Source organism: Alligator mississippiensis, chromosome 10 (assembly GCF_030867095.1).
Source record: "Alligator mississippiensis isolate rAllMis1 chromosome 10, rAllMis1, whole genome shotgun sequence".
In the NCBI taxonomy this organism is placed as follows: Eukaryota; Metazoa; Chordata; order Crocodylia; family Alligatoridae; genus Alligator; species Alligator mississippiensis.
Window position 1 is genome coordinate 2,847,044 of NC_081833.1, and position 23,523 is coordinate 2,870,566.

At 43.3% G+C, this 23,523-nt stretch overlaps 1 protein-coding gene across 1 annotated transcript; it reads left to right on the top strand.

The window, feature by feature from the left end:
- Window positions 1-1,327: 1,327 nt before the first annotated feature.
- Window positions 1,328-21,020, top strand: BCL7A (BAF chromatin remodeling complex subunit BCL7A). The gene is made up of 6 exons (XM_059713344.1): window positions 1,328-1,524; window positions 9,899-9,980; window positions 13,069-13,165; window positions 15,029-15,196; window positions 16,202-16,323; window positions 17,452-21,020. Exons 1-6 carry the CDS (start codon window positions 1,433-1,435, stop codon window positions 17,521-17,523), a joined length of 633 nt encoding a protein of 210 aa, XP_059569327.1. The 5' UTR covers window positions 1,328-1,432; the 3' UTR covers window positions 17,524-21,020.
- The last annotated feature ends 2,503 nt before the right edge of the window (window positions 21,021-23,523 follow it).

A 23,523-nucleotide genomic window follows, 5' to 3' on the forward strand; every position in this document is an offset into this window, starting at 1 on the left:
TTGATAAGGGCAGTATACGCTACGCCTGGATGGTTAATTAGAGGCAGATCCAACAAATCTCAGTCGAAGGAAGCGCATTCTATTTAGGGACGACGATTAAAAATTGAGTTTCCTTTTTTTGCTCCTTCGACTTTGTTTTTCTCTCTGGAAGTGTTAATTCTAATTAGCAGTGTAATACCAATGGGACAGCATCTTACTCGGTGTGTGTGTATAAACAGCATAATGAAGCTGATGCAAGTTGCTGTAGAAAGATTCAGTGAAGAGCTGTTGAGCACATTTCCTTCTTTACATCATCCTCGGCATCAATTTGAATAATAATGTAGACCCTTGTGAAGTGTTCCTTTCAGCCGCGCTGCTTGTAGGATGGAGATTAGCGTTGGATCGAGCAGAAAGAGCAGGCTATAAAGGGTGTCGTTTGCTTTCCAGCCGCCGTGTAACGAAGGGTCCGATAGTGCAGGGATGTGATACTAGAGAGGTGTCACTTTGCACGACTCCCCCCAGCCCTCTTTATTGATGTCTCCCCCCGTTTACTGATCCCATTGATGTCTGCTGTCCCCTTTATCAGCGCCATTGATGTTTCCCCCGTTTATCGATCCCATTGATGTCTACCCCTTCATCGATGCCATTGATGTCTACCCTACACTTCATTGATGCCATTGTCTCCCATCCCCTTCATCGATGCCATTGTCTCCTGTCCCGCTCATTGATGCCTTCCCCCCTCTTAACTGATGCCATTGATGTCTCCTGTCCCCTTCATGGATGCCACTGATGTCTACCCCACACTTTATTGATGTCTACCCCCCTTCATCGATGGCATTGACGTCTACCTCCTCCTGTATCGATGCCTATCTGGATAAATGACGCTCTCGACATACACGTGCATAAATGTCTCTCTCCGTGCCTCATGTCAGGTCCTCGGTGGCTCTAAATCGCCGCGAGTCCGCCGTCTCGGCGGTGTCAAGGTGTGTCTCTGGCTGAGCACCGGTCGCACGCTGCCGGCCCTCGGCGTGGCACAAGTGGCAGCCCCGCGCCGGGGCAGCAAGCACGGTGGTCAGGGACGAGCGCGGACCCTGCTCTGTGGTGTGAGGGTGGGGGCAGGGGCCACCTCAGGCGTGGCGGGCGCCCGTGTTTTGTGGCTCGAGGCCCAGGCCCGGCTGGGTGCCTGAGGCGAGGCGAGGCGAGGCGCGGCGCGGCGCGAGCGGGACCCCCCCCCCCAGCAGCGGCGGCGGCGGCGGCAGGCCGCGGATCCCGCGCTGGGCCGGCGCGTGCGCGGTGCGCGGTGCGGGCGGGGCGGGGCGGGCGGAGCCGGCGGGCGGCGGGCGCGGCATTGTGCGTGCGGGGCCGCGAGCCGAGCCGAGCCGGGCCGGGCCGGGCCGAGCGCTGCAGTCTCCCTCGCCGCCGCCGCCGCCTCGTCGTCGGCCGCAGCCGCAGCATGTCGGGCCGGTCGGTGCGGGCCGAGACCCGCAGCCGCGCCAAGGATGACATCAAGCGGGTCATGGCGGCCATCGAGAAAGTGCGCAAATGGTGAGCGGCCCCGGCCGGCCCGGCCCCGGCGCGCGAGACCCCGGCCCGGCCCGGCCCGGCCCGGCCCGGCCTCAGCCGCCCGGCAGCCATTGCGCCGCCTCAGCGCGGCCCCGGCGGCCGCTCCATTGTGCGCCCGCGGCCCGGCTTTGTCTGCGCCTCGGCCCGCCCGGAGCCCGCACGCGGCCCGGCCCCAGCCCCGGCCCGGCCGCGGGGCGCGGGGCGCGGGGCCCGGCCGGTGTGCCGGCCCCGACGGGCGGGCGGTGGGTGGGTGGGTGTGGGGCCCGGGGGCCGGGGCGGCTGTCTGCCTGCACACCTGCCCCTCTTCCGCACATCTGTCCGCACATCTGTCCACCCACCGACACCGCCGTGGATCTGCCTAACTCTAGATGTACCCGTACACCCAGCTCGGTCTGCATCCGCCCGTCTGTACGTCCGCGTATCTCACTCTGCGTTCATCCATCCATCCGTCCGTCCGTCTGTCTGTCTGTCTATCGTCTATCGTTTATCTATCCAACCGCACACTTATCTGTACACTTACACATCTGTCTGTCTATTTATCTATGCCATCTATTGATAGGCAGGCGGATAATTACATAATTATGACGATCAATTATGGCCTAGCAAGGGCGGTTGGGTTTTCTGTCCGCTGATTTTCGGGATGTTTCCTCGCAGCGCCGTACTTGTCCGAGCGCGCTGGGCAGGGGCTCGGACACGAGCGCCACAGAAGTTTGATCCTTTCTTAGTCAACAAAAAGGCTTTTTTTTTTCTTTAATCTTATGTATTTATTTATTCATTTTTGTATGTATTTATTTATTCATTTTCGGCCGGTGGTGTTTTTTGTTTTGTGCCATCGTAACCGTTCAGCTCAGATCTGCCGGGCAGGCTCGTGGCTTTTAGGATCGAAGTGGACTTGATGCAACTTAATCCTGCGGTGACGATTTGTTTTTGACGGGTGACCCGAGAGAATTAGTGAAAGCTCCTGTTTTGCTCATTTCAGAACTGGCTCCTGTCACAGTTGGCGTACGGGTCTGACAAGCGCTGACTTGTACCACGTAGCAACGTATTTGTTGAAAGTTTGCCGGGAATCGTTTTTAGCAAACCCAGGGTAAAGTTTGCCGGACGTAATTTTTAGCAAACTTAGGGTAAAGTTTGCCGGACGTAATTTTTAGCAAACCTAGGGTCTCTAATTGTTTCTGTTGTCTTCTCCTCTCAGACCAGTAGGATGGGAAGACACTGGGGAACTTCCAGTATTTTGCGAGTTAAACGCGTTTGGTGCTTTATAGCTCGTAAGCAAGCGCGGTTTGTGAAGAGGTGCGTATGCAGTGTGCCACGCGCATGAGGGCCAAACCTGCGTTTGCAGAACAGGGAACAGGCTGCGATCCCAGTTTGGATCAAGATGGGAGCGTTGCATAGTGGACCCCGTCTTCTTTGAGTGCTGGACTTCTGTATTAAACCTGACTGCAGGCGCAGGCCCCTTGGCACGGCACTCTCCAGAAGTGACGGTGGCTCTTGCTGGTGAAGGAGGATGTGCCGTAGCCTTGCACATGAACACAGGTGCACGCAGATGCTGCTGCGTACCTTTTGGGGCTCGCTTGTCTCAGCACAGGATTTGTCCCTTTGACAAGAGTACATTTAAGTAGCCAACTTGCTGGCAGAGGGACATATCTTCAGATGCGTTTGCAAAGTGCTAGCACGGCGAGCACTTTAAGCACAGGCCTTGATCTGATTGGAGCTTCTGGGCATTATTGAAACACTGCGAGCAGTAATAAAGAATAAAGACTAGGGGTGCACCGATAACTATTTTCACCTAACCCAAAAGCTGATGTTTAACCGTATTAGCTGATGCCGATCCGGTAACCAATATTTAGTAATAGCGTGAGGCGTTTTAACCTCCTGACATAAAACTTGTTTTTGTTTGTTTTGCATTTCTAACACATGCGCACACACGCCTCCTGCCTGCTCCGGCCCCGGTGAGGAAGGCGGTTACCACCTTATTCCCATGCACATCACCCCTTTGCCCATGGCTCCAACCCGCTCCCCACGGAGCCTGCGATGCCATCCCAGGGGTGTAGCGCAGGCCCTTGTGCAGACAGCGGTGCCGGGCGTGTTTGGAGCCCCAGATCATGCTGCTGTGTCACAGCTGGCGGGTCCCACGCAGCCGAGCCCCCCGGTCATGGGGGGAAGCCACTTTTGCAAGTGCACCCTGCCTGCCTGTAGTCTGTCTCCGCAGCAGGACCTGGTAGCCATCCCTTTGTTGCTGAGCGTGGCACCCTGTAACCGCTCCCTGGCGCCTCCCTCCCGCTGCTCACGGGGACCTGTAGTCTGCTGTAGGCTCGGGCTGGCGATGGGGCTCACCAGGATGCTCTGAGCACGCAGCCTTAATTATTGGCTACAACAAGCTAAAAAAGCCAATAACTAAGAAACTCATTTCTCTTTTTATTGGTGCCGATCCAATAGCCAACTGACGTATCGGTGCACCCCTAATAAAGGCATTGACTAAATGGTTTTGATCTGTGCAGGTAGTGCTGCCAAGTGTTACTTGACCAGGTTGCTTTAAACTACTCCATCAAGGGTACTCTATTGTAGAAAAACCTTAGGTGTGCATCGGACTAGGTATTTGTGCTTAAAATCTGTTCTGTTTGAGTATGCGGTGGAAGTGCTGGCCCTCTATAGCTAAAAGGGATAAACCTTTTTTTTTGGATAAAAATATTTATCGTTTTCTACTAAGCCTACCCAAAGAATGATCCCAGGTCAGTGCATCTCAGTGGGTTTGAGTGTTGTGTGTCTGTTTCTTACCCCCCACCCCCCCAAAATGCATCACTTGTTGCTTTCAGAAAGTTGACAGAAATACATAGATTTTGAGGTGGAATCAGTCATTTTTAGTGGCACTGAGGTGATGTTGAGAGGCCTGAAGAAGGTACCATGATCCCTGAAAGTTTGCCAGTTATTGGACCAACTGCACAGTTGGGATAGACAAAGATATCACCCACAAGAATTCTTGCTTCTCTTTAATAATGCTTATACCTTTTAATTGAAGAAGGGCTAAACATCGGATGGTTTTTGATACCAGGAAGAGAATGAAAAATCTCTTCCTTGATGAAAATCAGGTGTCCTTATGAAAAAGCTTAAATATTTATTTACTAAAGGCATTTGTAAAATGTCTTTAATGAGACTATGGTGCATCATACGTGTCTCGGACTAAGCTCAGAAAACCCCCCAAGTGTAGGGTTGAGCACTTCTTAACTCCCACAGAGCAAGTAAGGATGGAGGCAAGTGGAGACGGAGCTAGCACTTGGACAGGAAGCATGACCCAAACAAAGGGGCACTAGACCAAGACTGAGGAAACCCGTTTGGCTCTGGCTGCTCTTGACTTGCTTGGTGGTTGCGGGTATGTGAGTGACGTCTTTGGCTCATTTTTCCCAAGCAGTAATTTAAGGACAGTGCTAGTTTTCCTGCTTTAATAAAATGGATTTGGAAATCTGTTGGTAAAAATCATGAGAAACATGTTCAGGATTTATTATGGCAAAGAATCATCTGTGGGGTCCAACTTAAAGAGGGTTAAAAGTAGTGACTGTCTGTGTGAGTGAAGGGGCAACGCGGCGTGTTCGTTAGTACCTCCCCACTGGAGGATCCTTGTAGGCTCTAGGGATAGCTCTTCTGAGCGGTGCAGCTGGAGCATCTGTGCTCACCGTCTCACTTGGCCTGTATAAATTGTGCGGTTGAACCCCTGGAGGTTGAAGAGATCATCTTCAGGTCTTGCAGCAGGGCCTTCTCCCTTGAAACAATTTCCTTTTGTAAGAACTTAAAAACTTTCCTTTCCCCTTTCCTTTCTCTCCTTCAAATGTAGTTGAAAAATGGGATTCATTTGTTGGCACCTTGAAGAAAGCTTTTGCTGACTACCATTTTTTGGGGGTAATTGTAGTGTAGCCACGTTGTTGGCTGCCACCAGTATTTTAGACCTCTAAAATGTCATATTTTACATGTACACAGCAGGATATATGAAAACAGACTGCAGTTGGGTCTGTCCAGCCCTGTTGCTCTCAAAATTGTTAGCACTGGTGAAGCTGAAATGGGGTTGGTCTAATAAAAGATATCAAATTTGCCCAAAGAACTTTGTCTGCTGAAATGGGGTAGCACTTTTAATACCGACGAGACATCTATTTGAGATGTAATGGTCTACAGTGCCGCCTTCATGTGCTTGGCTTGTACTTTTTTTATGTATCACATTACACCCAAACAGACTGGTGGGAGTTATTGGGCATTTATTTCCAGGGAAAAATTTGGCCTTTCATAAATGTACCCTTTTGATTAGTGTAGGCAACAGGCGCCATCCCCGCATTTTGGAGGTCAATAGAACTTGCATAAAAATACATTCTTACATATATAAGTGAAATGGTGGTTTTACCACTGGAACACGTTTTGGGGAAGAAAACTTCAAAACGAAGGAGAGATCCTTGGCCAGCACTTTTGTCTGTTCTTTCTGAGGCTGTCGCAGGTGTTACTTGAGCATGTTGCAGTAGGGCCTGGGGGCCCTTCTTGCTACGCGTAGACATGCCTACGGGCAGAGCCGCACCTCTAAAGAGTGAACTCAGAACCCGTTTTCAGTGTGACCTTGTGCATTTGGCAGCAGTGTGCGTGTATGGTCGTAATTCTGATTTTCACAAACTCTGTTGCAATGCAAGTGAGCGTGATGTGATAAATTCAGCGTTATGGTGTCACTTTGTGATCATCAGGACAAGATGGGGCATGCAGGAGCCAAGTGGTGGGCTATACTGCTATGGGGACTATCGGAAGAAGCAATTTGTGTTTAAACAGCAGACATGGGAAGAAACTGTAGCAAGTTGACTGATTGTTTTGAAAGCCCCTTTTTAAGTGATGCAGTTATACTGGCAGCAAAGGCTTTCAGTTCTTGTTTCCTCAGACATTTTTGGTTTTTACATATGGCAGTCATGCAAAAGTCATGCCCTCTTGATATTTCATATGTAAATGTAATACAAGCTATTCTGTTTTACCCTGTAATTTATTCCATTTATACATGGAATTTGATACGACTTTAACTTTGGGGGCTCTGAGGCTTTTTAATTTTCTTCTTTATTTCCAGAAAGTGTTGTCTGTTTAAAATTAGACCTTGAGTATGTGATTACATAACTTGGGAGACACACTGGTATCCTGGAACTTTAAAATGAAAAGAATACTAATATTTAATATTGCTTAGTGCTTATGTAGTAGCTTTGTCTGCCTTTACAATACTGTATAAATAAAGGAACACTGTCAGCCTTTAAAATGTTTCAGCCTAAAGTGTGATTTATCCCCTCCCCCCCATTATTGTATCAACTGGCTCATAAGTTTGCTTTTCCTCCTGTGATCTTTAACTTACAATCATCTCTTTTTTTTCAGTTTTTACTTTTCACCCAGAGGTAGGACTTGATATACCACTAGTTTCACTCTTTCCCATAACTGTGACAACAAGGAAGATTTAAAAATAGAAAAATGACTTACGAAGTCAGAGTATTGACAGACAGACCTGGGCAATAGGAGTTGGAAATTACAGTGCTTTAGATGAATAACTCTTAGCTCAGTGATCCCTTTAACAAAAATACCTAGTGGGGTAGGTTAGTACAGAGACCAGTTTTCTTTGTGACAGTGTAAAAATGATAAAAAATAAATTGCCAATCAAAGGTGGCTATGTTCAAATGAAGTAGAACTGTCATCCGGGGAAACTTTGGATTAGCCTCTTAAAACAAGAGGCTTAAGTGTGTCCCACAGGCATCAGTGCACTGTCACGTCCATTTTACAGATGGACAAACTGGGACAGAGAGGTAGATTGTGCAGGGTCACACACACAGGGACAAAGACTTATTCCTTGCTCCTGGCTCATGCTCAGTCAGCCAGATCATTCTGTCATTCATACAGCGCCCCGCTCGTTTTGGGTGTTACTGGCCAAATAAATGTGTATTTTATGTTGATTCAATTTAATGTAAAAAGGAATGTTTCTCAGTTGCAGTTTAGGTGGGATTTCTTTTGCACAATAAATAAAAGGGAGAAGGTTAGAACAGATATAGGGTCTGTGCTAAACACGTCAGATGAAAACATTCTGGGAAGGTTTTTTTAGGGTAAGCATTCATCTTTACCTGCGTATGAAGCTGAGATCCCTGGCTTGTTCTTTAGATTTTAAAAGGTGTCTAGTGTTTGAAACCAGTTACGTTTCTTCACCCCTTTCTAAGTTTGTTGCTTACATTGGCGGCCGTTTCACTCAGAGACTGTTAAAGAAGCTTGTCTTCTCTGCTCATATTAACACTTATATGTTCTATAAAGCTGCAATATTGCAAGCACTTACACATGTAAAAGAAAGTATATGTGAGTACTCCCAGTCAGTTCAGTGTTACTGCTCTTTATGTACATGTGCCTGCAAAACTGGGGCATTGGCATACTTCCACTGAAAATTATTTTTATCCCCCTTCTGTTGTTTGGATGACTGTTTATTTTATTTTTTTTTAATTCTGTTAGTTGGGAGGTTGTTAAAGGCTAAAAGATTGCTTGGCAGTTTTAAAATAATTGAAATGTCAGGGCTAATTTTAATACGAGAAGGAAATAGTTACTAATATAGGTTTCCTCCTGTGTTCTACAGTCTGTCCAGTGAAGATGCTGTGTGAGGCTGCTTTGAGATGCTAACAGGTATCTTGAACTTTTGGTTTTCCAGTGCAGCATCTCTGAGTAATATTTTGATGTAGGAGAAGTCCGAAATATCAGATGCTATTTATTCACCAAGGAAAAAACTTTCACTTATTCCTGTATCACTTTTCAAAAGTTTTCTTAACTAGAAATAGTTAGATTTCTCTATATCCTTAAAAAAAATCTACATCATCATGATGTCTTCACAGTTGAGTCTATTTTTCTCATCATTTACATGCTCTCATCTCCACACCCATTTTTACCGTGGCTAGGAATAGAGTTCAAACCAAGGTCCAGTAAACTTCTGCTATGCTTTGGCTGTTTGCTGTAGATGAATGGATGGAGCTAAACCACATATATAAAATTGGAAATCAGTTCATCTGAATCAAAGCTTAAACACTGTTTTAAAAAAAAAAGTCAGTGTAGGGAAAGCTCAAACTTGTTACCAGAGTGCCGTAGCTAGTTCGTTTTCTAAGCACAGTAGAGTATCCCTTAAAGGAAGACAGAGATCAAAGTTGACGTTGTTAGTGGCCAAAATGCAGGCAGTCAGGAGGGTGTCAGTGGCACTCAAATATGATCACAAGCCTCTCTGAATAGATCACAAATGCACTGGACAAGGATCATTCAGCCTCTTCCTTCCTGCAGTGAACAGTTTTAAAATATACTTAAATGATAGGTTCGGCATCCAGCTGTCACGCGTATCTTTGCTTTAAAAAAAAAAAGGCAAAACATAACTCAAAGCAGCATATGTTTTGGAATCTTAAATTAATTCCAATTGTTCCTGTATAATCAATCGTATTTCTATTGGTTTGTAATGGATCTGTTTGCAGAAATGTATTTTGAATCTACAAACCAATAGCGATCCACTGTGCCTTGGGAAACCTGATCACCAGAGACTAGGTGAAGTTTCTCTGGTGGTATGGACCTTCCTTTAGCCTTCTTGTTCTCCAGGAGTTTCGTTCTTGAACTCCCAGTTCTTGGCATCCTCCCCGCTTTGTAGCTGCCTGGCCTCCCGCAGCGGCGGTGCCCTCTGGCCAGATTTTCTTCACACATCACCAGTCTCGCTGTGACTGGGTGGCAGGGTCTGCACGGGTGCCGCAGGGAGTGCTGTCCCCTCTTCCGGAGCGTGCTCAGGCCCTGCTGGTCCAGGGAGCCAGGACCTGACGCATCCGTTTCTAGCCTTCTGCATGGCAGTGCATAGTGCTTCTTAGTAGTCCTTCATTTAAAGTATTTGCTGTCGGTATTGAGTGAACACCAAAATCGTTACGAGGTTCTCTCCAAAAAAGTCATCTGGTCACAGTGCATGCAGATTTCCAGTATCAGTAAACACAGCTCTTGAGAGTAGCCCAGGTCTGAACACCTCTGCCGCTGCATGCAATGTTAAATGACAGCTGTAACTGTTGTAACTTCGGTAGAAGTCTGCATAACCATATCTCTTGCCCAGGCCTCATTACTGCTACTGCAGTCCCTCAGCCAGACCAGTAAGAGCCCTCAGAATTGTGAAGGAGTTTGTTTGCAGGTTGCAATCTTTTGGTTTTGTTTTTTTAAATGTGAATAATTGTATATACGTGTTCAAGGTGGTGTAATAGTACCTTACTGGAGCGATAGCTTATTTATATCCTTGAGAGCATACAGTGGTAGGTCTTTTTATTCTGAATATAAAGATTTTAATTTTAACTTCTCCTGCATTGTAATTTTGTAGGGAGAAGAAGTGGGTGACAGTTGGTGACACATCCCTCAGGATTTACAAATGGGTACCAGTAACAGAGCCCAAAGTTGATGATGTAAGTATTGCTGCGCATCCTACAGGTATCTTGTGTTTAGTTGGGGTTTTGAGGAAATGCCCTAGCCCTCCCCAGATCTTGCAAGCTATGGCTGGGTTGGCCAGGTTGGTAGCACTTGAATGGAAGCTCTTGAGAAGCCTAGGCTGCTGCAGAAAGTGCTGTTGGTGATTCAGTAGGTGCCTCCCTTCTCCCTGGATCAGCACACAGGCTGTGCTCTTTAGTGTGTAATTTCTGGGGACACTGCACGCAAAGGTCCTTTGATGGATCTTTCAGAAGAAGTCTCGGGCCTGGATCCATGTTATTCAAAGTCCAGCTCCCAGGCCCAGCTCTGTCCTTTATTTAGGATGCATTGTTATTAAAGCAAGCCTTTCTTTTTCCATGGCTTCATCTGACCTGAAGACTTCACTGGCTGAAGATAAGCATTTCTGTAGTGTCTCTTATATTTAAAAGTGCCTTCAAACTGAACTAGATATGTGAGAAATAACCTCTCATGAATTTCTTTGTGGAAAAAATACAACCAGTAGATGAACATGGTCATTTTTAACTCCTTAATAAGTGTTTGTGCTAATTGGACTATTTGTGACACAGACAGTGATCATTGTGCTGCAGTTGAGGGGGGTTTGTTAAATATATTTCGGACCTGAGTGCTGCAATTGCTGGGGCATTCCGGGTCCACTTTCTTACATCTAAGCTTGAAACCAAGAGGATGCTAGCGGTGTATTTTCCCAAATGTCCTGCATAGTATGCTTCTGTAATGGAAATCTGGAATGGAGTTTGATGTGGTTCCAGGGTGCCTAAGGCCCCAGTTCTGCAGTTCGTTCTGCATTAATAGCTGCTAAGTCAGTGAGGTTCTGTGATTGTACAGAGTCTTTCTACATAGAACCAGTTCCAATATTTGGATGGTAGTTTGGACATATTGGGCAAATATCCCTAGATTTTGGGCCTATGCTTAATTGTCAGCATCTCCTTGAAACTAGGTCATTCTAACATCTACGTCAAATGCTGCTTATCCCCAGTAGGCACAGTCATGCTGCTGCAGCAAATTGCAGTCTAGTTTAAGGTTAAAGGGTGTCTGCGTTGTTTCTCTGATTAAGGGGAGGTCTTTTTGAACAGAAGAAAAATCTGTACATGACAGTAAAGTGAATGGGGGAGGGTCCAAAATCTTTGCATGTTCTGCTTGGTCTCAAGGATCTTTGTTGCACCAGCCCTTGGCCCGCTATATAGGAGCAGGTCAGAGTCCTCTTCTAGTGATTATTATTATTAACATGATGTGTGGGCTTCTTAATGTGCTGCCATGTTTCATAGCCCCAAGGGAATTGCCTGATATTTTAGGGATCATGATAGACGCCTCTTCCCCTTGTGCATGCTGAAGAGATGATTCAGAAGTTCCTCACTCAGGTGTTACCACTTTGATCCTTCCAAAAAGAAAACCCAAGTATTTGGGAATGTGGCGTCCTCGATTCAGAGCAGCCAGTTCTGTAGCTAACTTTCTGAAATGTGTGCACGTGAGTGTGCATATTTAAAGTGTTCTGCCCCACTGCTCCTACTGGAAAGCCATTCCAGAACCTTACAGCCCTGATGGTTAGAGGCCACCTTACAATCACCAGCCTAAACTTGTTCACAGTGAGTTTTTGTGTGTTCTTGTGCCAAAATTGTTAAGTTAAATAGTTTTTCCTCTCCTTGAAGTTTATCCCCTTGATGTAGTTATAGAAAAGTCCTAGCTCCTCCAGCCTTTTTGTTCAGCTAAATAAGCTAAGTTCATGCAAAGGTTTACCTTTCCTCTCTGTGTAACTTTTCCACCTATTCTGTTACAAGTTAAAAGAAGGAAAAGACACGTATTTGTCTTGTTGAATCCTTCAGGTTTTATTGATTGCCATCTTGTTTGTGTCTCTTTGGAAGATGCTGCCTAACCGTAATGGGGTGATGGCTTAGCTTTTCCTACATTAGAAGCTGGCTTTTCATTCTCACAGCAAGCATTGGTTCTCCACAAGCAGTGTAGCTGGCGTTTTCTCTTTGGGGATTAATTACATCATGTTTTAATTGGAAATATTGCATCCCTTTCCAGCCCCAGATTTTTCCCTGCTTTGGATGCATACTACCATCTTTCCCTTTGTATTAATGCTTACAGCTCCTTCTGTTACTGTAGTGTAATGTGCTGTATGTTCATGCAGGACAGTCTTGCTGCTGTGAGGTGGTTCTTTCTCTCATGCTGGCTGATCTTTCCTACTCTATTATTAATGCAGAACCTACATTAGATGTGGAGGAGGAGGAAGTCTCCACAACCTGGGTCAGCAAGAGGGAGGCAAAGGGCCATTGTTTCATAGAAGAAATTCTGAATTACCTTTGTATGCCCATTCAAGAATTCATGCAGAAGGTTAAGATGCTCCTTCCACAGGGACAGGTGGGAGCCCAGCCTGGGGGAACCCTCTGTCACCTCATGATACGGCTTTCCAAGGAGATTAGAGTGGATGCTGAGGTAGGGCAGAGAGTTGATTTACCCATGAGCACACAGCGAGCAAGGCTGCAGAGTCAGAAATTAAGTAAAGACCTTCTGATTCTTAGCGCCTATCTATTCTGATCAATGGCATTGCCTCCCTGCCTGTCTTGATGGGAAATCTTGACTTTGTCTTCCCTTTCCCAGTTAATGTTTTGGCTGCTGGAAGAGGGAGGGAAAAGCAATAAAAACACTAAGGCCCACAAAGGCGACCATAATGGGTACATAATTAATCAAAATATGCACCTATTGCAGTACTCTTGCTGAATTAGATGTCTTCAAACCATCAATAATTATATGCCATACTGGACAGCAGCCTTATTTCCCAAAGTCTCTGTCACCTTAGTGGTCCAGATGCATGGAAGAATTCCTCATGAGTAGATGCCAGGTTGAGAACCACCTGGAGAGCTGTTTCTCTGACCTTGTAACACCAGCGTCATTGGTATTGGCAATTCTTGACATGGGTTTATTTTCCACTTGAAAGTTGTGAGCGTGAGACACAAGACTAAAATGCCAAGCTTGAAAGTCCTACAATAAATGTGGATTAATCTCATTTGTAACTCTAATCTTTAGGGGATGTCTTTGCTTTTTCAGAAAAATAAGAATAAGAAAAAAGGCAAAGATGAAAAATGTGGATCTGAAGTGACAACTCCAGAGAATAGTTCCTCTCCAGGGATGATGGACATGCATGGTGAGTAGGAGAGCATCAGACTCAGCTACCTCATGGTGGAGGACCATTTTTGTATTGCTCATTGTAACTGTGGGCATGATTTGCTCAAGCGGGAATTCAGAATAGATGTCATTGTCTGTTGTGTGTGGAGCCAAATAATACAATAAAAAGGGGAAGGGACAGAATGCAAATTCAGTGTGGTAGTGCTACAGCACCAATTTTAAGTGCAAACACCCTGGGCTTTAGCAAAGAAAATTAGTGGTGTCTTTTGAGCATGTTTGGTAACTTAAACTAGCTGCATGTGCCTGCAAAGTGTCTGTCCTTAAAAAGTTCACAGCTAGTGGCTTAATGAAAGACCCCATTCCACATTTCACACTGTAATAACTTGATCTTGGAGCCATCGGATGTAAATAACTGCAGACTGTAGTAACCCATGCAAGAGAGAAATGCATTTCTCTATTGCCATCTCTCTTCCCCACTTCCCCCTTACCCCACCACACCTCCCTCCCAGACTGAAAAAGGTGTTTAATAAGCTCAAAATTAGCTGAAAGAATTCTGCATGAAAAACCAACAGAGACTAAACATGCAAATTCACCCTCAAAATCAGTCATCTGTAAGGCATCAGAACATGATAGCAGACGGCTGGAATGGAAGCTTGTTTATGGCCTTAATTGTGGTGGTCTATACTGCTATGGGGACTGCTGTAAGAAGTACGAGAGAAATGCCATGATTCTTAATTTAGGATTTTAAGGCACTGAAATATTTTGGATGGAAGATTATAGAAGTGCGAAAGACATGGCTGCAAGCCTTTATGGTTGATTATCTGTAGTTTGATGTGTACAGTAGGTTATGTCAAACAAAATTCCTAACTGATCTGCGACATGAATGGTGATAACACTGGGCAGTTTCTTTCCAGCATTTGAAATTTCAGCAACATTTTAAGTTCCTAGGAATCTTTGTAAGTAAAATTCCTTGAAGGATGTGAGTTCCTTTACAGCATAATTTGTATTTTGACATGAGCATATTGGTTTAATGTTATGAAAAAAGAGGAAGCTATGTTTTTAGATAATCTACTTTCTCATATCACTTGTGTCATTTCTATATGTTTTTAACTCCATTAGTTTAACGGAGTTGATTCTGATTCTCACTGGTGTGATGTGAATCAGGGTAAAAGTATGCATTCCCCATCCCAACAAAAAGGAAAAAAAAACCAATTAGGCTCCTGAAATATCTGCCCCTGGAAGACTTTCGTGTGATAAAATTAAATAACAGAAAAAAGAAAATGTTCAGTTTCCCACAAAGAAATGTAGACAGTTTAACAAAAGCAACCTTCATTGTCTACCATGCTGCAAGGTTTTTTTTTTATGTGTATGTTTTACCCTGGCTGGAAAAACTCACAATTGAGCTGGACCAGAGGTATGCCCTTCTTTGGATGCAGAGCTCTTGCTTTAGCTATTTGCACTTCTGGTATCTTCCTGTTACATTACTGTTCTGGCTCATAATATAGAGTTTTGGCTTCTGCTCAGAGGCATATACAGTAAATGCAAGCCTGTTGTCTGTTGGAACACTTCTAATTACTGTACCTGCCTTGGTCGCCATATCTGCAGAGACATACACTAGAGTTATGCTGCAGGGTGTATGGCAGAGACCATCAGCAGGGTTTCTGGGGTCTTAAGTGTAAAAAGTCCCACTTGATTATGTGCCTCAGTGAACATGGGCCCGGCCCAAAATTCCCTCTAATGTCTTGCTAAGAGTCTCAGGTGTGCAAGGCATGTGGGATTAAGATCTATCTTGACTATTCAGTAATGCCTGAAAAACTAAATGCAAGAAAAGCCAAAATGTCCTTTTGTATTCACTTTTCATCAAGGCAGAATTTTCTTCCAGATGACAATAGCAACCAGAGTTCAATAGCTGATGCTTCTCCAATAAAACAGGAGAACAGTAGTAACTCCAGTCCAGCACCAGAGCAGAACTCAGCAACACAAGCAGATGGCACTGAAGTAAAGTCTGATGAAATTCAGACAGATGCAAAGGAGCAGCCTGGTTCAGAAGGTAATAAATGCAGATGCCTGTCTCTGCGCCTAGGGCTTTTCCAATTCCGATCACCAGTTTAAGTGATTATTTCAGTTCAAAATTTTTCATAAGAAAGACGCTTAAATGAAGTGGAATAGACTGACTGGCGTGTCACATGAAACTCAACTGTCTTTCTCCAGCACCAGCAAAACAATAAATACGTTGTGAGAAGTCAGCCGTGATGAGTTGCAGCAGTCCGCCTGGGATTAGCAGTTTAACTTATCCATAAACATTTCCAGTTGGCTTGCGTTTTTTAAACTCCGTTTCATTAACATTGCATGAATTGGAGCACAGTCCTTCGCACGGATTTTGCTTTCATACATGAAGTCTCACTGAAATAATTAGCAATTTTGTGTGCTCTTGCTCCTCTGGAAGGCAACAGGAATTTTGTCACTGACTTTAGGGGTGGCTGGATCAGACCTAAATCCTGCCTGCAGGTAGATGTGTTGGGCCCTGAGAATCCAAAGTAGAGGGAGGAATATTTCTGTGAGATAGGACAGAGCCTCATTTCAGAAATGACTCCATATTTTAATTTCACATTGATTTAGGATGACTTAAAAAAGCTTAAAGGTGACTTCCAAATAAAAACATTGGACCTGGTTTTTTTTGCTGCCTTATGATGCATAGAAAGGTCTGAAATATCTTTTTTAACTTCTTTCCTATTTGTTTTTAAACATTGGGAATTCAGGTCCTGCCTGTGGTCACAATGTTGATTGGGACTCCCCCTGGCGGGTGATCCAAGTAACTATGCTGCTCCCCAGGCTGCTGGCAAAAAGAGTTCCTTAGCTCAGTGGCAGAAGCTGTTCTTGTGGTGCTGGAGCTAATGAATTTGATCCCCAGTGATGATTCGTGTCATTGGGTATGTGATCACCAGTGATTACGCTTGGATGAAACTTCTGTTTGTGTTTAGTGTTGGAATGTAAAATGGTTTAGAAGTTCTTATTTCAAGTTGATTTAATTTTTTAAACAAGTCTACTCTTGCAGATACCTCTGACGAGCAGAATTCACAGTCTTCAATGGATAATTCCATGAATAGTTCAGAGAAAGCAGACATTCAGACCTCTGGAGAAAATGATATAACATCAGAGGCATCTAAAAACTCTCAGGTAATTGTATTTAAGTACAAAGGAATGTTAGAATTTTTTTCTTCCAAATTCAGTCAACCTTTTTCTAAACATGAGGAACCAAAGGAAAACGGTCAGGAAATGAGCTGTGCATTTACCTTCATTTCCTTCACTGTGTTCCTAATAATACATGTAGGCCAGGGGTGTCCAAGATACACTCTGGGGGCTGGATCTTGCCAACAGCTATGTCATCCAGCCTGCGGGGCTCCTACAGGGGCTTGGAATTTGAAGGTGAGACCTGCTGCTGAAATCTGGGATGTGGAGCCTGTTCAGGGATGTCCAGCAATGGGGCAGAGGCAGCTGTGTTAACCCCTGTGGTTTCCTGATGCTGTCCACCCTGCTGCTTCAGGTGGGTTTGGATCTGGCCTACAAAGAGTCGTGTAGTCTGGATCCGATGTTGGGGGGGGGGCAGTTCCTTGTTTAGTGAAATGCTAAAATCCAAATCAAGATTTTTACTGACGTACATTTTGGACCTAACCTATTGAGTCATGTCTCTTTTAAGGATGCTTTGGACACATATATGTCCATTATAAAGCAGAACACTGAGCGCGTCTGGAAAGGTGCAATGTTAAGAAACTCAAAGGGACAAATGTGGCTCGAACCATGCATATGTACATACCTACAAAGCCATGGGGGTGGGGGGAAATGGGGCTGCTCGGACGTTGTCCCTTTCGCATCCTCTCCGAGATGCTGGTGGTAGTTGGTTCAGTTGTTACTGCACACATGCCCACTCCAAACCCCACGTGCATTGTCCTTTGCAGATTGCATTACTATGAGCAGGAGCAACTTCCATGAGCGCGGTGTGGGCCATGGCTGTGTGTGCAGCTAAAGGAAGCAAGAGCATGACTGCTTGTAAATGCTGTTGTTTTTGGCGTAGCATACAGTGGCTTTGTGACTGCAACCTGAAATTTGCCCTGTGTTAACAAGGAAAAAGTGTAAGCAGATTGTTGGTCAAAAGGGTGATTCCTGGAAGCGTGTTCATTTGGTTACGTCACTTGCATCCTAAAATGCTTTTTGAGTATTTGCTCATAAGTTTGTTATCTGATGTCTACAGGACCTAACATTCAGTTCAATGATAACATGAATTCTTTCTTTTTCCCCCCTGTTAAGGACTCTGAAGGAGTGCCACCTTCTAAAAAGATGAAAGTAGAGGCTTCCCAACAAAATGTTGAAGAGATTTAGACTATAGATTTTCCTGGTCAGTTTTTATGTAAGGTACATCAGTGGGCTTAATTATAGAACAACCTTACTTAAGAATCTTCTCTTGGATGAGGACAGAACTCCTAACTTTTCAAGTTACCAAGCAAAAATCCAAGAAAACCTAACAAAGGTTTAACTTCTCAGACACTGAAAACTTTTTTCCTGTGAAACAAACATTGAGAACTTTTAAGTTACTGTCTCTGAAATGGTTGGAGTAAACAACTCAGGAGGGGTCTACGCACTGTTTCTAAAGTCAGAATTACAATTATGTTGCTGCTGTATTTTTTTTTCATTTCTCTATTTAACAATGTAAGATATTTAAGGATGGTACAGGTCAGGTATTAGCTTTCATGTGAAGTTCATTGTTCTGGCGTGATGTCTGCTTTTGTTTTGTGCCTTGTGTTCTGAAAACAGTGCTAACTTTTAAAGTTGTTTTGCAACTGTCTCCTTTGCAAAGTGACCTATGTTTGTATAATGCCATGTAGTAAGTTCTGTTTGGTTTTTTTGGTTTTGTTTTGTTTCTTTCTTTCTTTTCTTTTCTTTTTTTTAATTTTCAATCCCTGGTGCTTAAAAATTAACAAAAGGAGATGAGAGAGATTAGGAAGCCATTTTCACACTTGGAGTCCAAGGAGACAAAGAAGCTTGATATTTTATTTTTCTGCAGCTACAGTGGAGACCTTGTATTGAATGCACAGCATTCACAAATTGTAAATCTGGTCTTTTAAACACTTGACTTCAGCAGAAGTTAACAATTTATTTACCATTTATAGGCCGGACCTACATAGATAACGAAACGATTCAAGTAGGTTAAATATTAGGTCCAGATCTCTGTACTGGGTACAGTGTACATTTTACAGAAGGGTTCCACTATAAATAAAGGATCAAAGGGACTGATAAATAGCAAATGTATTTGAAATGGTTTATTTTGATTATCAGGTTTTCACTGAACTGGATTTCATTGTACTGTTCTTTGATAAGATGTTTACTGATATGTTCCAATCTATACTGTATTGGGGTGTGTTGTTTTTTTTTTTTAAATTTTCACCAAGTCTTTGTAAATAAGTCTTGTTACCATGAACTACGTTGGTAGGAAAGTTCCTTCCTTTTCAATTATGTTGAAGTCTGCTCATTCTAGACTTGAATGAGAGGTGCTGAGCATGTGCAACTCCCTTCGAGTCAACAGCATTTAGAGGTGCAGAGCGTCGACAAGGATCAGGTCCTGAACACCTGCTCTCGCAGTAGACTTAGTACTTCCATAGCGGTGCCGAGTCGCCTCAGCACCCAGCAACGGCAGTAGGAATTACTTGTGTGAGTAAGGAAATAAGTGTTGCTGGATTGGGTCCTTAATCTTCTTTTGCTCGGTGCAGGAGATGGACCTGGTAATTCAAATCAAGATCCCACATCTATGAAAACGGTTGCATATAGTTTGTAAGCTAAGAACTGTAGATATTTTTTTAATGATAAAATTGCTTCCAGTCAATACATTTTCATACTTAGCTCTTTGTAATCTTATTTATTTCTGAATTCTCCAATGGTGAAAATGGCTTGAGCTTTGACTACTGCATTGCATTTGCAATTACCACTTTAATTATGAAACACAGCATGGGGCGGGAAAAGTGGGGAGCCAATGCTGACCTTCTATAAGATGTTTGCGGGATTCAGCTCCAAATAACTTGCTACGCTAAGTTTGGGATTTTTTCCTTTATGTTGAAATAAACTTTTTGGATCTTAACTAAATAAAATTTGGTTGCAAATCATTCATGAAAGCAGTGTGCTCCCTAATACGTTTTTGAATTCTCTGGTCAGATCATAAAGTTCATTAGCATTCTGAAAATAAGGAAATAAGGAGCCAAAAGTTATGTTTGCACAATATACATAATGAAATGGAAGAAGTATCTCTCTTGAATTGTGTGTATGCTTAAAAATGTGGATGATAACTGGTCAACGGCTATCAGTTTGTATGTATATTACACTCAGAATTAATTAATATTTTGTGAGAAAAATTCTATTTGATATATTAAATGGGTAAATTTAAAGAAATTCAAACTTTTAAGAACACTTTGATTCACTCATTTTAATTTTTAATACTAAAACGACATGAATCTGATGCCACCTTTGACAAGTAGTCATGTTTACTAATTGCTATCTTCAGATTGTTCATGCTTTTGATTTTTCTATAAGTTTCCAAGGGACTAAATAGGTTGGGGTTGTTTTGTTTGTTTTGTTTTGTTTTATTTTTGGTTTAAAAACTGATTCCTGTACTTTAGGAAGAAAAAATATATAAATAGCACTAAAATACCTCAAATTTTTCATTAGGTAGAAACATTTATTGGCATTACTGACACCAACAGGTTAACTATAAAATTCCGTTTTTCTCCTGTGGCTTCTGCTCAGAACCGTGTCCGTTGTTCTGTGGCTTGGAAAACAAAGCAGCATAACCGTTTTGCTAGTGGCTTTATTTCTAAAATAGTAACTTTTTTATTTACAGCTTATACAAAATACATTCAGAACTTTTTTTAATCAGATTCTAGTGACAACAGACAATTGAACAAGCAGATAGATTTGGGTTCCTTAAACCTGTTAATGTCAGTCTCTTTCTTAGAGACTTTGACATTACCTGGTGTGAAGAAATCCAAAATAGAGTATAAGACTGTTGTTAGTCTTTCTTTGAAGTGCCTAATAACACATATGGGCCAATGGATGTGAGTAAACACATTTTAATGCCAGAAAGTACAGATGGGACCAAACCAGAACATAGGATCCAAGCCCTGTTTAGGGTTGGAACCAGATCTAAATCCAGCTTGTTGGCTTGGACCATCTCTACCTGAAATTTGTTTTATGAACTCACTGTAAAAGGGTGAATTGAAACCATTGCGATGTGGAGCAGAAGGGGAGTTGTAATTTACTTCAAGGTGACTGAAAGTTCTCATACAGCTCACGTTCTAGAAATAGTGCAAATATCATGAAGTGCTTCCTTGCTACAATGCTGAATGTTGGAGCTTCAGTTACAAAAACAAAAGAAACTAGAAGCAAGTAAATTAGCTGAGGTTGTGGAACACTTGGGAAGGCCTTCCAAATACGAGATTTACTCAGCCAAACATTTTATAGCAGAACTATTCTATTCCTTGGAATTTTTATGCTTGGGAAAGTAGTTGTTAAACATTCCAAAAAGTGCTGGCACTTACAAAACAACAAAAAAAAATCAACAAGGCAGTATAAGAGATTGGTTTTGGGTGGCTATCTTCATACATAAACATTGTCATGTTTTGGAATGTTCTTTATATCTAAGGGCCTGTTAGAAGGTGTAAAGAATTTTTGTTTTCTTCAATACCTAATCGTTTTCCATCTTATGATTTATGTGTGTGTGTGTTGTACAGCAGTATAATTTTTTTCACTTATTTATTCCATCAGTAGCTATGGTTTGTACAATGTACAATGGTTTCATTTCAGAAATAAATAAAAAAAAATCACAACATGAATGCTGCGTGAATAATTTTATCAAGGAATTTTAATTTTAAGCAATTCTCAGTTTGTCTGTTGTTTTAAATTTTTAAAATAAATAATTCAGTTTCTGAATAGTTTTTAAAATGTGCGTTCTATGGTCTCATTTGACAATGCGTTAAGACAGTATGACCTTCCTGTCTCTCAACGGACTGAAGTGTGCTAATATCCTTATAGCAGGACCTTGCTTCCTTGCATGAGTGCCTTGGAGAATGTCTGGAATGAGCAAACCAGTGAGTATACAAATCCAGTAAAATAGTAAGATTGCTACATCCCTCTGTTCTGGGCGTGCAAAATGCCAAATGCTGCTTACACTACAGCTCATCATTTGGGTTATTTTATTTTAATTTTTTTTTTTACAAAAACAAACGTCATTGTAGCAGCATCTTTTTAGTGATTCTTTGCTAGGATGTAAGGAAATCATCCGTGCAGTTTATGTCAAGGGATTGTAGACTAGCGAGGTTCTGCGTGTTTCCTTGATCCCTGTTGGTTTGCTCTGCAGTATATGCAGAGGGCACAGACCTCATCTCTCCTCTTGTGTCCATGTGCCTATAAAGCATCTCAGTTCTCATTTTGTTTAATCTGGGTTTTCGCACCACCAGATATTTCTTCCAGGCACTTAGGACTCAGTAGAACTTGCTTTGAGTTTACTAGGACCACACTTGATTCAATGGAAGCAGATGCCAAACGTGATGAACAGTGAACGGGAAATTTGATGGGGGTATTTATAATATCCAAGTTACTCTTTTCTCAAAGCAAGTGTTAACTAATAATATTTAGCTTTTCAGGGTAAGCTCATTTTAGATGCCATTACTAGAAGAAAACCCTTTGCTTAGAAATGTGTCTATTGAGTCAGAAGCCAGCCGTGGTGATGTCTGCAAATACTTTTACAGTGTTCTCTTAGTCATGAAATGTGCAAGTCACTTAAAGGTATGTTTCTGTTGAAAATCTGGTCATATTATCCTTGTCCCAAGGGTCCTGCATTTGAGTGCATGTTACAGACTGGATGGCCTGACAAGTTGAGTCTCAAAGTCATGCAGACCGGGTTTCATGTTAGCACATTGTTCAAAGCCTTAGTGGATTGCCCCAGAAAGGAGGGTGCCAAGGAGATTTTTCCTGAAAAGAGGGTGCTTGCTTGCCTGTACAGAAAGGGAAGCTTTTCCAAGTGTAAGGACTGGTTTGAAAGGAGACCCGAGCAGGTTCAAGTTATTCTGCCGGCTGCAGAAGCACGGTTTTGAATGAAATCCTCTAGACTTCTAATCCTGGCTCTGTCCCAGAACCTGGGTAGCTGTAGACGATTCACCTTACCTCTCTTCTCTATAGAGTGGGGATATTTGCCTTCCCATGGGTCAGTTTGAGCGGAAGAGTTCCTAATTTGCAGCGTACTGTGTAAATGCTTAGTAGTTGTCAGGTATCCGGGTTGTAGCCGTATTGATCTAGAGACGAAAGGAATCAGAACTTGTGGTAGAGGTGATGTCTTTTATTAGACCAACTAGATTTTTGCAAAAAAAAAATTTTTTCTAGTTGGTTTAATAAAAGATATCACCTCTACTGTGAGGCCCAATTCCTTAGTAGTGTGTTAAATTCAAATGTGCTTAGTCCAAAAAGGAGGCAGGTGAGCAAGCTGCCTTTGGTCTTGCTTCTCTGCACATTTCAAATGTGATTGAATTAAATAAACAGCTCTCCCGCCTGTGATAGCAGTCCAGTCTCTGTTGGGAGGTATCAACAGATAATGATGGGCTGAAACGTTTCATTAGCACTGCAGCTGCTAAAAGAATTAACAAAAGGCATATGCAAAAGCAAGGCCATCAATCTGTCTCTTCTCTGCTGTGGTCTTTGCAATTACCGCAATCTCTCCTGGAACGCCCTGTTCGAGAGCACTCATCCTTGAAGTGCAGCGTTTAGGTTGGGCAGGTCCAAACAGAAGCTCCACACAAAGAAACGGAAAATGCCGCACCCGCAAAAAGTCTTTCCTCTGCATCCTCGCTTGGTTTCATCTATAACATGTTGACGTAGACCAAATACAAGAGGGGAAAATGCTCTGTTCTGAAGGTGACCTTCAAAACCCATGGGACGCAAGGACTTTTAGGGATCACTTTAATTGGACCAACAGTATAGTTGGGAGAGCGGTTGGACAAGCTTTTGAGCATCAAGTGCCCTTCTTCGGGTTTAAGAAAGAGGCAGAGACAGGCTGAGGACACATCAAAGGAAGCCCACATGCAAATGCAGACGGACTGCTTGGAGGGACAGGACACACAAAAGCAGTGCAGTGGACCGGGCAATCTGCTGAGTGGCAGAGCTAGAGCATTCAAGAGGGGAGGGGAGATATTTCCTGCGAAGTGCATGGAGATTCCTAACGTTATCTGTTGGGCTGTCATGAGCCATGAAGCCACTGTCTATCTAGTAGGGTTATTCATTTCTGTTCTTGGGCCTGTCTTCTGCAGGTGTTTTGTAAATTCCCTTTGAGCAAAAGGAGGAGAG

Excerpts from the sequence above, each read along its gene's own strand:
- BCL7A (XM_059713344.1), top strand. The coding sequence starts at position 1,433 with ATGTCGGGCCGGTCGGTGCGGGCCGAGACCCGCAGCCGCGCCAAGGAT. Across the intron at positions 1,525-9,898 it reads ATCGAGAAAGTGCGCAAATG|GGAGAAGAAGTGGGTGACAG; the intron begins GTGAGCGGCCCC and ends GTAATTTTGTAG. Across the intron at positions 16,324-17,451 it reads AGGCATCTAAAAACTCTCAG|GACTCTGAAGGAGTGCCACC; the intron begins GTAATTGTATTT and ends CCCCCTGTTAAG.